This window comes from Delphinus delphis, chromosome 10, assembly GCF_949987515.2.
Source record: "Delphinus delphis chromosome 10, mDelDel1.2, whole genome shotgun sequence".
NCBI lineage: Eukaryota > Metazoa > Chordata > Mammalia > Artiodactyla > Delphinidae > Delphinus > Delphinus delphis.
Genome location: NC_082692.2, coordinates 78,869,256 through 78,885,106, shown reverse-complemented (window position 1 = coordinate 78,885,106; position 15,851 = coordinate 78,869,256). Strand labels below are relative to the sequence as shown.

The 15,851-nt window shown below is 41.5% G+C and overlaps 1 protein-coding gene across 3 annotated transcripts in view; it reads left to right on the top strand.

Annotated features, from left to right (window-relative positions):
- ADAMTS9 (ADAM metallopeptidase with thrombospondin type 1 motif 9) overlaps positions 1-15,851 on the top strand; it is a 167,099-nt gene that overhangs the window by 50,967 nt on the left and 100,281 nt on the right. For all 3 annotated transcript variants that reach the window (XM_060022844.1, XM_060022845.1, XM_060022843.1), the window contains exons 13-19: positions 650-831; positions 922-1,058; positions 2,836-2,953; positions 3,203-3,298; positions 11,276-11,442; positions 11,535-11,664; positions 12,238-12,364. In XM_060022844.1, coding sequence (XP_059878827.1) covers positions 650-831; positions 922-1,058; positions 2,836-2,953; positions 3,203-3,298; positions 11,276-11,442; positions 11,535-11,664; positions 12,238-12,364 — 957 coding nt within the window. The remainder of the gene's footprint in view (positions 1-649; positions 832-921; positions 1,059-2,835; positions 2,954-3,202; positions 3,299-11,275; positions 11,443-11,534; positions 11,665-12,237; positions 12,365-15,851) is intronic.

Genomic DNA, 15,851 nt, shown 5'->3' with positions numbered 1-15,851 from the left:
TAGTCAAAATATGAGCACATCTTATTCCATCTTATTTGTAAAACAAAGCAAAAACAACGGTCATGCAGGGAGAGAGAGGAAGAGAGAAGAGGGACAGAAATGAATGGAAATGGAGTGGTGCAAGTTTTAGGATGGTTGCACATGAAAGTACCATGGTACGGAAGCTAGACAGGAGCATTCCAAGTACTCATTTGTACCCTTGGCCTTCTATGTTTTTAAAACTGAAGGACTGTGGATGTTCACAGGAAGGAGGACACAGAATGGCCTAATAGACGCCAGGTTTTATGTTTCACACTTTAAGTTAGATGCTCTCCTATTTTATCCTCAAAACAGCCTTACCAGGTGGTGCCTTCCCATTCTACAAATGGAAGGGCTGAGGCTCAAGGACCTTCAGTGACTGGCCCAAGGTTATACACTTAATGATATTGAAGGCAGAGTGCAAACCCAGATTCCAGAGCCCTTGCCCTGGCCACTGTCACTGTCCACTTCACATTTGCTTCCCTCAAAGACAGGAAGCCACATTGTAATACATGACATTATGATACATTAGAGAAATACGTTATAATACAGTATGTGTGTTCTTTACATTATCAAGTGATGGGGAGAAATACATTATAATACAGCACGTGTGTTCTTTACCTTTTCTCAGGCCAAAAAATGGCGGGAAGTACTGTGTAGGGCGCAGAATGAAATTTAAGTCCTGCAACACGGAGCCATGTCCCAAGCAGAAGCGAGACTTCCGAGACGAACAGTGTGCTCACTTTGATGGAAAGCATTTCAACATCAATGGTCTGCTTCCGAACGTGCGCTGGGTCCCGAAGTACAGTGGAAGTAAGTGCATCTGGAGACGTGCTCGTGGCTGGCAGGCTGGCACGGGGTCCAGGCACAAAAGTCACGTTGCATGGTGTCTCTCCTGTCTAGTTTTGATGAAGGACCGCTGCAAGCTGTTCTGCAGGGTGGCGGGAAACACGGCCTACTATCAGCTCCGTGACAGAGTGGTAGATGGAACTCCATGTGGCCAGGACACCAATGACATCTGTGTCCAAGGCCTTTGCCGGGTGAGTCCCAGATGGCGATTTCTTCACTGTGTTGTCTTGCTGCCAAGCTGGGATGTGTGGCTTCCTTCATAGAATAGCAGCTGCTAGTATCTGTGCATCATCTCCAGGGCAGTGGTTCTCAAAGTGGGGGCCCCCGGACCAACATCAGCACCACCCAATTCTTTTTTTTCTTTATGTTTTATTTTATTTGATTTATTTTTTTATTGAAGTATAGTTGATTTACAATGTTGTGTTAGTTCCAGGTGTACAGCAAAGTGATGCAGTTACCTATGTGTGTGTGTATTCTTTTTCAGATTATTTTCCATTATAGGTTATTACAAAATATCGAGTATAGTTCCCTGTGCTATACAGTAGGTCCTTGTTGGTTATCTCTTTTCCGTATAGTAGTGTGTATCTGTTAGTCCCAAACTCCTAATTTATCCCTCCCAGCACCACCTGATTCTGATGCAGGCCAAAGTTTGAGAACCACTGCCCTAGATTTTTCTGACACTCTCTGTGGGAGTCTGAAAAAAACCTCCCTGTGAAGATTTATTATAATTGACACACATACACACTTCTTTACGATAACCACAGTGCATAAGGTTAAACCCAAAAGCTTCCTGACAGTGAGTTTTGTAGATTGAATAGCTGTGCTCCAAAAAGATGTTACGAGGAAGAGCCGGCCTCACTCAGATTTCTGATTTGAAGCAGGATAACTTCTACCAAAGACATACAGGCAAATTATTCTTGGGAGGGAAATCGAGACCCTTCTGGCAGATGGTAAAGCGTCAGAGTGCTGATTTCTTGAGGGCTTGGCACCATTTCCCAGCTCTCACCAGTCAGAACTCCTCCCTCGCAGCCAGGCTCTGAGATGATGTATCTGTTCCTTGCATGGAGTCCAGGGCACATTGGAGCTCCTCATTGGTAGGATTTGATTGAAGAGCCCCTATGAGCTTCACCCGCCTCCTGACCCACAGCTACGGTGCGGACTTCCTTTTTAGTCCATGCGCTAGAGCAAAACATTGAGTGTCTCCTCAAAGACTAGTTCATTCGAAGGAACAAAATAGTTGAGGATGTGAACTCTGTCCTCCTGGTCTTCTGGTGATTGCCGGTGTCCTTTAAAGACCCCAGTCTACACTGCTGCATTGCATTAAGATGTGAAGAAATTAAAGAGGCCGCTTAGAGCCTGAGGCCTCAACCTGGCAGCCTGGAGTCATGCTTTTGTCCTCCATTCATAGCCTGTATTTAAACATAGGGGATTTCACATAAAATCAAATTTTCCAGTCCCTTTTGAAACATTGGGATACGTCAACACTGGGCTCCTATTTCTGCGTGGCAGCAGTAGCCTCCAGTGGACAGCGGCTGCTCCCTTAAGATGCGGTGTGAGTTCTTTAATGGGATACAGTCCTCAACCTCTCTTTTTTTTCCCATTCCTGAGCTATTTTCCTCATTTACTTTACTTACTTGTAGACTAGTGCTTCTCTAACTTTAATCTGTAGACGAAGCACTTAAGGGTCTTATTAGCATGCCAGAAAATCTACTCTGACTCAGTACATCTGGGTGGGGCCTAAGATTCTGCATCCCCAACATCACCGGGGATGCCCATGGCTGCTGGTCCAAGGACCATATTTTCCCACAGCAAGGCTAAAGACAATTTGAGTTCCCAACCCTTGAAAGATTAAAGAGACTTAAAAGTTCTTGTCATTTTGAATGCACCTCATTCAAAGAAACACATTACTTATCATTTTATAATCTCTCTAATACTTACCATGTATTTCAACTGTTTTCTTTTTAAAAGCAAGCTGGATGCGATCATGTTTTAAACTCAAAAGCCCGGAGAGATAAATGTGGGGTTTGTGGTGGCGATAATTCTTCGTGCAAAACAGTGGCAGGAACATTTAATACAGTACATTATGGTAAGAATTTGTTCCTAAGAACCATGAGAAGGAAAATAGTCGAAGTGTAAACATTGTTAACCACGTGTAATATGTAAAAGTATTCATGTCAAGTGTAAAATGAGTCTTGATAAGGTACATTACCCATCTGGCTATAAGGCACCTACTAGTGAGAATTATATTGTATTCCTTTTTTGCCACCTTTTACACCATGCTTAGAGAAAATGAACCAATCTGTGGGATGCTCAATTTCTGCTCACTTCTTTTCAGGTTACAATATTGTGGTCCGAATTCCAGCTGGTGCTACCAATATCGATGTGCGGCAGCACAGTTTCTCAGGGAAATCAGAGGATGATAACTACTTAGGTGAGATGGGTGCCCCCTGCCATTTGCAGGAATTCTGGTTCTCTGGAGCAGTTGGCAGAGGCTCCTTCCTTTCCCCTATAGCAGGTGGACAGCTTTCAGATGTCATGTATTTTCGTAAAAGAAAGAAGTTGATCTTGAAACTCATCATTTTATTTCTCCCTTATACATTACACCGTCAGCCTGTTGATTTAAGAGTTGTGTAGTTCTAGTAGTCAGTATCAAGGAATTGACTCTGGATCTTAGAAAACAGGCCCCATTAACATCTTTATTGGAGTATAATTGCTTTACAATGGTGTGTTAGTTTCTGCTGTATAACAGGGTGAATCAGCTATACATATACATATATCCCCATATATCCCCAAATCAAATTTTGAAAGTATTTGCCTTGTAAGTTTAGCCTAAAATCATTGCTCTTTTTGAGTCTTTAAAAAAAAAAAAAAAATCTGTCCTTTGGGTAACTGACATGCCAGTGTTGTAGTAGAGGTGTTAGTTGACTTAACCAATAGCAGACCACAGGTGGACTTATTCAACATTTCATGATTCCCGGTCATTCCAAAAGGTTCTATACTGGCAATATGTTTCTTATGTCATTGCTAACGTGGCCCGTCTTGTTACTTCATAGTTTCTTCATCTTTCTCTCACCATGGCCAGGCACATGATTAATTCATATCTCTTCCTATTTTCAAACCACAGCTCACCAACAACCCTGTGTTCATTTTCAACTGTTTGCTCAGCCCAGTCCCACTTCAGATTATCATTCTGTAAACTTCCATAAGTGATAAGGAAATTCACCCAATTATTTTTCCTTAAAAAAAGGACATGGGGACTGGGGTAATGACAGAAAGGGATTCAGCTAGTCACCTTGCACAACCAGATTCTTCTTAGCTCTGAAAAGCAGCACGACTTGCACTCAGATCTAGAAGAAATCAGGGCAGTCTTGCTGGGCAGTCAGTTTTTAAAAGAAATGAATGGACTTTCTTATAATGTCCAGGCAGGGACTCCATGCATCTGAATACCGCCTCTGTAGAGGCTTAGTCCAAACATCTGGAAATACTGAGTTAGAAAAGAGAATTTGTTGGATTGAATTAGAACCCGTATCTATAGTTTGGAATGTCTGCATGAAATCGTTTATAGATAAGCAATGACCCTTTAGCCAAGCGTGCTAATTAAATATAACATTTACACATGCCTGTGTTGTAGCATTTTCTGCAATGTCTCATCATTCATTCAGCCAGCCACTTATTTAATATGTGCCAGGCCCTGTTCTAGGCACAATGAACAAAACAGAACAAAAACATTAAAAAAATAAATAAAAATTTCTGTCTTCTTAGAACTTTTTTAGTGGAAGGAGATAGACAATAAACAGGTAATAGAAGGTAATAAGTAAAATTAGAAAACAGAGCAGCATAAAGGAAATTGGGACACTGAGAGTGGGCGGGAACAGTGGAGTTGAAATGCTTGAATTGTAGTGAGAGACAATGGCTGTCTAGAGGAAGAGCATTCCAGGCAGAGGGAACAGCCAATGTGAAATCCTTAAAAGAGGAATATGTCTAGTTTGTTCCAAGGATAGAGGGAGGCCAGTGTGGCTGGAGCTTTGTAAGCACAGAGGAGAGTCCCAGATGAGATTAAACAGGTATCAGGACTAGATCATATAGGGCCATATAATCATTGAAAGGACTTGAACTCTGAAAGACGAGGGTAGCGACTAGAGGTTTTGAACCAAGGAAACACATGATATAATCATATTTATATTTTTTAAGGAGTACCCTGGCTGTTATGTTGAGAATAGATGGGGTCGGTAGGTAGGGTACAGGGTAGAAACAGAAAGATGGGTTAGAAAGTTCTTGCAGTAGTCAAAGAGAGATGTGCTGGAGGCTTGTCCCCAGGTGGGAGCAGTGGAATTGGCAGTACACAGTCAAATTCTGGATATCTTTTGAGGGTAGAGCCATCATGATTAGTGGATGGGTTGAATATGGTGTATGAGAGAAAGAGAAGGGTCAAGGATGACTCCATGGTTTTGACCTGAGCAGCCAAAAGGATGCAGTCACCATCCACTCGCTTGAGACTTGTTCCTTATTTATCCATGTGACCACTAGTGTTTTAGGGTCAGAAGCTGTGTCTTTATATTTTTAGCTTCTGATATGAAGCCTTCACATGATATGAACTAAGTACATGATGGCTGAATTATTGAATAATTATTGAATAATAATTATTGCTCATGCTGCCTTCACTTACTGAGTACCTGCCATGTGCCTAATGGGGGGATGGAGTTATGATGGAAATATACGGAATCATTCCTTCTTTAAAGACTGTAAAATCTTACTTGGAATCAATTCTCAGTGGTTGCATCAGCTTTTCCTCACCCTAAATATGCAAATGAGTGGTACCTTTTAAAACAGTTAACAAAGTTCTTGAGGACCCTATCCAAATTATTTTTGGGGAATCCCACATTTCTCCTTCAACCACTGTGCACAATGGGTCAAGCACTCTTCTTCGTGGACTGGATTATAAATTAGAACCTGTGACTGCTGTGGCCTTACTACTTCCTAATTAAATCCAGCAGCATTGCATGCAGCCTCCTTTATTGGTTAATTTCCTGAGAGCCAAACACCATGTTGAGCTGTTCCTTTCTTCTCATCGAAAAGGAGAAGGATTCTCCACTATTATTCTCCTTCTTGGAAAAACAATCTCTTTCCAAGCAGTGGCCTCAGTTCAATTCAACTTCATCAACCAGGTCAGGTGCCTGAATTGGGGAGGGCCTTCTTATATCCTTTTATTTCTCGCTAGAGGTTTCTTAATCTCCTTGTAAAGAATGAAAGCAAAATTAAAGAAGATTTGTCATCTGGGACAGACAGTCTGAGGTAGTCATGGCTCTTTAATGGAATATTATGGGAAAGTTACCTGTTGGCCAAAGAACGTCTCTCTGGAAACAAATGAAAAGTCCAAGCAAAGATGGCGAGTCACAGTTCACTGAGCATGAAGGTCAAGACCTTAGAGCCTTTGAACCTTACAGTGGTTTCTTAACAAGTTAGGAGGAATATGATGTTGTCATCAAATCTGCCGGGTGTAAATGTTTACTCTTGGCTTGAAGGAAGGCGCAGCAAATGCTCTAAGAATATTTTAAAGCCCCCAGTTGAGTCTTGCTGGAGGCCAGTCCTAGCTGTTCGGTTGCTAAGCGATCATCTGTATACCTCACATTTTTTTTTCAAGGTCAGTCAAGCCATACTCTTTTCGCATGTGTTGGTGAAGGAGCAGTTTCCAGGAGAGAGGGCCTTTGTAGCAGCCCAGCTCTGATGGGTGAAATGGGGGGGAAACCAACCCAGGAAATTAGCTCCCTAATCGCATTAGTGGGAGGTTGGGCAGTAGACTGTTGTTTTCAGGAAACTATTTGTTTCACAAGGTACCGAAGCAGAAAGTCTCCATGTCAAAGGTCATCCTTTCAGCATAGACCCCTCCCTCCCGTTGGGTTGAAGCCAAGTTGCACCCAGTGCTACCATGTGCGTGTTTCTTTAGGAGAAAAAGGAGCCATTTCCATGGTGCTTATTTGTCTACAGGACACTTAGCCCTTGATTAATGGTGGCAGTGGGAAGACAGGAATCGATCCAGTTCAAGATAAAGCAGGAACTCCATTTCACCTGATGACTCCTATCTCCTTTCCTACTCACCGTCTAATGGGATAAGGAGCATGCAGTGAAGGGTGAAATGCCCCCGGGTCAGCATAAGCATGAGAGGAAGCCTGGAGACACTGGAAAGGAGCCCCAGAATTAACATAGGATAGATGATTGCTCTTTGAATACAGCCAGAACTGGATTATCGCTTAATTTACAGAACTGGCCTTGTGACATCTCATTTCCCCCCTTTTAGTGAAACGTCAGCTGAGTAGCTAGCATGCGACTTCACTTGAAAGAACTGGGTGATTTTTCTGGCAGCCCATCCTGCCACCGCCATGTAAGTGACCCACGTTAGGAGGCAGCCTCAGGAGGCCTGAGGTGCCACAGAAACAACCTCGCCTCCAACCAGTGACCCACTGAAACGCCTACATCTTGCATGGCCGGTGGGTCTCACGCTACAGGCGCTGCAGGGGAGATGAGGTTGTCAGAGGTTTACACTGACGGGGAAACAGTTATTTGGCTGGAAGCTGTGTGTTCTTGTCACGAATGTCAGGTTCCATCAATCACTTGTTCTTTCGACATCGTTGACTGAGCACCTACTATGGACTGGGATCTTTCTCAGGCTGAGAAAAGTGCCTTTTTAAATGTTGGCTTTACTTAAAGAGGCTCATGCAGTCTAGAACAAATATCTTAAATTTTTAAAAATCTCTAGCTTTTTAAATGTTGGCTTTACTTAAAGAGGCTCATGCAGTCTAGAACAAATATCTTAAATTTTTAAAAATCTCTAGCTAAACATATTTGCTTTCAATTTGTACATAAGATAACGCCTGAATTCATTCACTCATTTCGTGGATATGTGTTGACCTTCTTCTTAGAAAACTTTAGTGGTTAACAGGCTCTGGAGACACACTTCCACGATTAGAAGTCACCTGGCCTCAGAAAATATTATAATAATGTTTAAGTCATGCTTTTCTTATCCATGAATTAAGCAAGTATAAAAGTGTGATGAGGAGATAATGCATTTGAAGGCATTTTGACCCGCCAGCTACCAAATCCTATATGCACTATCCTGCTTCATGTTTGTAACAATTCTATAAGAAATCCATTATACAGAGGACGAAACTGAGGCTCAGAGAGGTTGAATAACTTACCCAAGGTCACATGAACAGAAAATGGGAAAAGAGTTAAAACCCTTATTGGTCTGACCTCAGACCCTGTACCCTTAACCACTTCACTTTACTACCTCCATATAGAAAAATGTGTAGCTGACCTGGGGATGAACATGACTGGGGTTGAGGCTTATTGGTGGGAGTGAATGGTGAGGTTGGAAGAATAGGTCATGATAAGATTTGCAAAGATACAGGAAGGTGATGCTAAGGAATTTGAGCTACGTTCTGTTGGTAGTAGAGGGACAATCAAAGGATTTTGGATCAAGAAGAAGAAGCCAAGATCCTGGATTGCCCATTTCAAAAGATTATCTTTTTAAAAGCTTTTGTTCCTGTGTCACCACTTTCTTCCCAACCATTTCCAACGAAGGCATCTTACTTTTACCTCAGGGCCAAGATGGGGCTTATAAGGTAGGAGTTCTGGTAGATGAAGCGCAGGTTTAGGGATCAGATTCGATGCAATTAATTCCTGACCCTGCGAAGAGCAGTCCTTGCATCAGTATAGCACCCAGCTGGGTGAACTCTGTGAGGTTCCCGTGTCCTGGAAAACAGGGACACTACTGCTACTGAGCCACAGGGAATATTCAGAGCTTCATTGAAGCCTTCATTAATTCCCACATAAGGGTATGATATCTACTTGCCCTAAATCCTCTCAACCTCTTCTACATATGCATTGCTTCTGGTCTACTTCTGGTGAAAGACAGTGCGTCACCTGCATCAGTGAAGGGCAGGTTAGGATCTGGCAGACGCCTAAGATAACTTGGCTCCCCCCCCATCCCACAACCAAGACAGATGTCATCAATGATGCTGAGACACGATGCTGTCAGGGAATCCTGTTCTGCGTAGTTTCTTGAACGGCTAGTACCAAATGATTGACATTCGTGTCTGGGAGGACACCTGTTTGCCAACCCGGGGTCCAATTTCCACATTCCTTTTATTCACCTAGATACATGGCCTGTGCATTTCAAGGGATCCCTCGCTGCCAAGATTTGCTAATCGTGCACAACTTACAGAAGGTTACTGGCCTCTTTCTAGTATTTTGTTCAGGGCTCAAATGTTTAATAGCTCTGCTTTCTTGAGTACCTGCTACATGTCAAGCTCAAAACATGGGAGAATTCATTATTCAAAGAGCAGTAGTACTGGAAAAAAAAAAAGGTACTTAAAATAAAACCAAACTTTTATAGTAAATACTAGGGGGAAGATATGATTGGGATATGATTTGATTTGATCATGATATGATTGGGATTTTATCTTGAGAAATTAATCAAAAAGTATAAAAATAAATTTTATTTTTTCTTATATCCAACAAAATTGTATTTTGATTTTAATCATGCCCACGTTTTTAGAATGGAGAATAAGCAATTAATAAATATTTTTCCCTAAGTTTTCCAGTCAAGTCATGTGATAGAGTGGTACATTCTTTGCTTAAAGTTTGAATTTGACAGTAAAATCTGAAAACGGGTCATTTTTTAAAAAGCTTCCTGAGGTTTTTATTCACTTTCCCAGTAGTCTCTCTTGACACTTGGATGAGTAAATTATTCCTTCCGAAGCAGCTGTCATCTCCTCTTCTTTGTCCATTTTTATTTCCTTTTCTTAAATGTCTAACTGGTCTAACTCTGTCATGTTCTTAGTTGGCCAGTGTTCTGGCACTTGACTCAAGCTGTTCTCTAACATTCCTTGTTCAGCTTCACTGATTGTTGCATCTTTTGCAAGATTCACAGTGGATTCATTCATTCTTCCCCCAAAAAACTATTTTTTGAGCATCTACCATGTGTTCTTTCAGAAGCTGAGATATAGCTGTGAATAAAGCAGTCCAAAAATCCTTGCTTACGTTCCTGTTTGGAGAGAGAGAGCATAAACAAAGTGATACGGAGAAAAATTAAGGTGGGAAATGGGATAGGAAGTATGGAATCTGTGATTCCAATGGGAGGGGCTTGCAGTTTTAAAAACAATGATCCAGGTAGGTTTTACCATGTAACAAATTACCTCAAGATCTAGTGGCTTACAACAACAAGTATATATAATATCCCAGTTTCTGTGTGTCAGGAATCTGGGAGCAGCATAGCTGGGTGTTTCAGGCTTAAGGTCTCTCCTGAAGTGGCTGTGAAGACTTCAGTTAGGGCTGTGATCCTGTCCGAAAGCTTGACTGGGGCTAGCAGATCCACTCACCAGATGCCTCACGTAGATGCTATTGGCAGTAGGCTTTGGTTCCTCACTGATTTTTGCAAGACGCCTCTCGATGAGGCTGCTTGAGTATCCTCACAACATGGCATCTGACTTCTCTCCTAAAGCCAGAGATTCAAGGAAGAGCAAGGTGGAGCCCTAATGCCTTTGACCTGGCCTTGGAAGTCACAGTATCCTAGTGATCACACCAGTGCTACTATTATTACATCAGTGCTACTCAGTGTGGTAGGGAACAACACAGGTGTGACTATCAAAAGGCAAGGATTGTTGGGGCCGTATTGGAGGCTGGCTACGTCAGTGGGCCTCACCAAGGAAGTGATATTTGAGCATCATATTGGCTGTGGATTTCTACATTTCAACATCTGTCTAAACAGAGAAAACTAACAAAGATTCAGTAGGTTCAGCTAATTCTCATATGAAGTAGAAAGGGTTATTTGTGTGGGAACCAATTTTGTAAGTGTTCATTTTATTAATATGCATTTTTAAATCATAAAACTTTTTTTCTTCTTTTAAATTGGGGTAATGTTGGTTTATAACATTAGATGTTTCACATGTACAGCATTTATATTTCTGCTTCTGTATATACTACAGCTTGCTCACCACAAAAAATTTAGTCTCCATCCATCACCATCCAGTTGATCTCCTTTACCCTTTTTGCCCCCCGCCCCGCCCCTTCTCCTCTGGTAACCACAGCTCATTGCTTCCATCTGTAATCCTGTGTTTGCGGGGCTTGTCTCAAAAACCCCAGGCTAATTAGCACACTTGTATTATATTTCTAATTTTCAAGGGCACCATGAAGGGGAGGTGTTTTATCTCCACTTTAGAGATAAAGAGATCAAGACCGAGAGGAGGAAAGTGATGTCCCAAGGCCACATAGTTGCCAGGTGGCAAAGTTCGGATTTGAGCCTGTGCGTGTCTGGCTGAACAGTCTACGTTCTTCACACTCTGGCTGTCTGCCTATCAAAGTATTATTTCAAGTGGCAGCAAATCAATGAATTCTCTTTTCTCATCTTTAGCTTTATCAAGCAGTAAAGGTGAATTCTTGCTAAATGGAGACTTTGTTGTCACAATGTCCAAAAGGGAAATCCGGGTTGGGAATGCCGTGATAGAGTACAGCGGGTCCGACAACATAGTGGAAAGAATCAACTCCACAGATCGCATTGAACAAGAACTTTTGCTTCAGGTAAACACTTGGCAATGAGCCCATGCCCATTTTCTAACTCCAAGAATCACCAGGCCCATGCACATCCTCTCCATTTTGTCTGCACGTCCCAGGTGTTGTCCGTGGGAAAGTTATACAACCCCGATGTGCGCTATTCTTTCAACATTCCAATTGAAGACAAACCCCAGCAGTTTTACTGGAACAGTCATGGACCCTGGCAAGCATGCAGCAAACCCTGCCAAGGTATCTACTTTTAGGTTGAGTTTGGGGGATTCAAGGTGTTTTTTATTTTTTTGGAAGCAGCCGAATACATGCAATCTATAAACCTTTCGATCTGCATGCATTTCCTAATCTTTCTCTGCATCTATCTCGTCACTTTGGGCTGGCAAGTTGAGCTGTTCAAGGGATTCAGAATATGCTAGGTTTCCTCGTTATGTGTGAAGCCAAGCAAAATCAGCTCTGCCAAGCTGATTTTTCCAGAGACATAGATTTAGTAGTCGTATTATGTGGTTGATCTTGTTTCCTTTTGTCTACAGTATGAGTTGTCAAACTACAGCCAGGGGGCTGAATCCAGCCCACTTCCTGCTTTTATAAATAAAGTTTTATTGAAACACAGACACACCCATTTTTTACATTTGTAAGCAGCTGCTTTTGCCCTATAACAAGAGTTTAGTAGCTGCGACAGAAGTCATGTGGCCCACGAAACCAAAAATATTGACTACCTAACCCTTTACAGAAGATGTTTGCCAGTCCCTGGTCTAAATAGTTTATGGAATAGGCTACTTTGTCTGAATAATTTTTTTCCTCCTTGCTTAGGGGAGCGGAAACGAAAACCTGTTTGTACCAGGGAATCTGATCAGCTTACAGTTTCTGATCAAAGATGTGATCGGCTGCCCCAGCCAGCACCCATTACTGAACCCTGCGGCACAGACTGTGACCTGAGGTGAGGCCAGTGTTTCCTCATGGTCTTTAGTACTGAGTTGTGAGGGTTTTGTAGGAGGTCTCTGCATGTGAGAAGCAGGTGTGGTTGTTAGTCTTTAGACCCCCTTCCTTGTGTTTCAGTGAAGTAAGCTTTAGCCCATTTTCCATCCCTCTGAAACTGATTAAGACACATACCTGCAGATTTCTGGTTCTTCTCCTGAGAATTAGAAACAACTACTAGAGTATGGCACTTGCCAAAAAACGTTCTCATTTGACCCTCACAACTCGCTGCATAGGTGTTATTATGAGGGCGTTACGTCAAATGCAGAAGTTTGTTTGGAAAGGCAACAGAAAAGAGGTAATCTCGTCCATCAAGGTACCCATAATGCTCTGTATCCACCCACAGTGTTTATCACCCAGTATGAGAACTTTTACGTATGTGAAAGTTGCAACGCACTAATGTAGAGTTACGGAGGGAACCAGAAGAAAATTTATATAGAGATATCTAGATATGCAAACAGTTCTATATTTAAGAAAAATCTGAAATCTGAGGCAAGAAATGGCGAGTGAATACAGAATTATCAAGCGTTTCCATTTCTCTTGGTGAAAAGGAATAACTCTGAGGAGTTTTCTGCTCCATGTCTGTTGCCCGCCCTACTTGCATTCCCTTAGATTTCACTTCCCCACTGACTGAATCCAGCTGGGGCCGGTAGAGTCTCAAAGGATCAGTGCAGATATTGTGGAACACCTGCCTGCAGCACTGAGCATGCTCTTATAATCCCAAGGAAGGCGGGTTTGTACAAAGAACCGCAAGTAATAGAACTTGACCATAAAAAAAAAAAGATTTTTGAAGAACCCTGTTTAAAGTTTATGCAAGGAGCACCAAGTTGAGGTGGAGATCATGTTTGAACTGTTTCTTCGAGAAACTAATATTTTTCACTTCAATCAGATTCTAAAATAAGCTGCCATTAGTTGGTGATGATGCTGGCGAATTGGATGTTCTCCAGAGTTTCTCCTGCATTGGAAGCTTTCTGACGGAGAACAAAAATTAAGCAAATTGTACAAAGTGAATGCATTGAAAGGTAGCCTTGGATCCATGATACTTTTATGTAGAATTATGAAGATATCAACTGGATTTCTTTTTACTTTGTATTAGTGGTTTACGTGGAGTTACATGCTACTCAGAACTTGGTTAGAGAATAAAATACCAAGGGTAATAATAATAGCAGCAGCTACTTTTTGTGAGTACTTGTCATGTGTGTTAAATGCTACACATGCCTTGTCTCATTTAATCCTCCTAGTAGCCCTATGAAATGGATCCTACTTGCCCCCATTTCACAGATAAGGAAACTGAGCCTCTGTGAGGTTAAGTGTCCTGCCTGGAGTCACTTAGCTAATAAGTGTTGAGCTTGTATTTGCACTTTCTGATTCTGATTTTTATTAAAACTCATTTCACAATAACTAGGTAAATAAAGTCAGGTCTTAAAGTCTTTGCATTTCATATAGTAGGTATATCAAAGGTACTATTCTAAATTCCCCATTTGGAGAAAGCCACCTGCTTTTTTTTATACTTAACATAAAAAAAGAAAAAAAAAAAACACCTTAAACTCTGCTGATACCAAAGGAGGACAGTAGCTCAGGGAACCAGCTTGGGTGATGATAGCACCTCTGGCTGATTAAAGAAAAGAAAGTGAAGGAATTTTAGCCATGCCTTTTGGTAGATGTGTCTATGGTAGAAGTGACAGACCTTGTGGGGGAGAATTTAGAAATAAAAAGAATAAAAGGGGAAGTTTAGGATTAGTTTTTAAAGCCTCATAACTAGACAGGTGCATGCTCATGTCTGAAATTAAGTAGATCTTACTGATTGATTGATTGCACTGCACAGCTTGTGGGATCTTAGTTCCCCAACCAGGGATTGAACCCTGGCCCTCGGCAGTGCGAGCACAGAGTCCTAACCCCTGGACCCCCAGGGAAGTCCCTAGAAGTTTGTGTTTATATGTCAGCATTCAAGCTCATATCTTACTGGCATTTACAGATTGTTGGAAGAATAAAGTTGTTTACTGAAAAAACAGGCAAAGGCAGAAACTGAGCCCAAAGAAGGCATTACTGTCTGTCTTCTCTCTGTCAATTTGACAGTGGCTGTTTTTATGATTTATACTAATAATTGCCAAGTATCTTTGTGCAAAACTGAACGATTGGAGAGAAGATTAATACCGGTTGCTCAAACTCTACAACAGTTTTTCCCAAAACATTTTTATGGAATGCTAGTTGAACAGGATGATCCATGGCAAACCAGTATGTGTGAGAAGTATTACTGACTGTCTTCTCCACTATGTGAAGATTTGTAATTCAGATTAACATTCTGAAGGCCCTGAGAAGTTCTGCAATAGAGGAACTTGCTTAAATCAGTAGTTCCCCAAATTATTTAATGCCACAATGCTCCACACACCCACTGGAGACATACATTCTTTTCTGTTTTCCACTTATTAACAGACACTTTGCTTTTCTGCAATATAGTAACACATTACAATTGTTACATGACATGAATGAATGAGTTCAGAACACTGAAGGTGAGATGACTTGCCAGTGTGATAATAAGTGAAGTTAAGTGATAGCATTTTGAGAACTTTCCTAAAGCAGTGCAGTGACCTTTTCACAGACTACGCCATGTTCTCTGCCTGGGTTCTGGGGATTGTGTGAATATCAGGAAAACTCTGGTACACTTTTCCAGCCCAAGCTGCTGGTGCGCTTGTAGGGGGCAGGATTCCTGGCTCCCTTATCCAGGATGGAAAATAACCCTTCCACGAGGAAATGATGAAGGCAAAGAGAAGGTAGCTGAGAATCAAAGGGCGGATGAAAGTTCCAGATGCCTCTGTTGAATTGGTCCACATTTTTTGCCTCACTTCCTTAGGGAAGTGAGAGTTTGCCCAGATTAAACTTTGACAGGATGAGATAAAGCACTGTTTTACAATCCCCATGTAACATGTTCCGGTTAGAAATAAATCCTCCAAATACTATGTCACTCCCATGGAAAATCTCAGTAGCCCACTTTACATGCCAAATGTAGGAATGGGTCAACTCTGACCTACTTTTGAGCATTTGTGAGAAATTCCAAGATAAGCTTGTGTCCAGTGCTCTTCTTCTCTTCCTGAGTGTAGAAGGGAGAACTTTTAGGACATTGGTATTTGGCAAGCCACGGAGTTTATGAGCAAGAGAGAATTAACGATCAAGGGCAAATTCAAATGAAGATTATAAAGAAATCATCCTTTTGGGATTGCTAAGTTTGATCAACGAAACACGTTTCAAGCTCATTTTTTAGACTATTCTATTCATTTTAAGCATTTTTTTTTTCTTTTTTAAGCTCTAGCTCCACTGCTGGAGCATTAAAAGAACCACTTGATTTATCAGTACATACTGAGCACCTACTGTGTGCCAAAAAAGTCTTATAGGTACTAGGGATATAAAGTTGACAAAAATTTGTTAGATTCGTATCTACTTTTAAAAGTGAA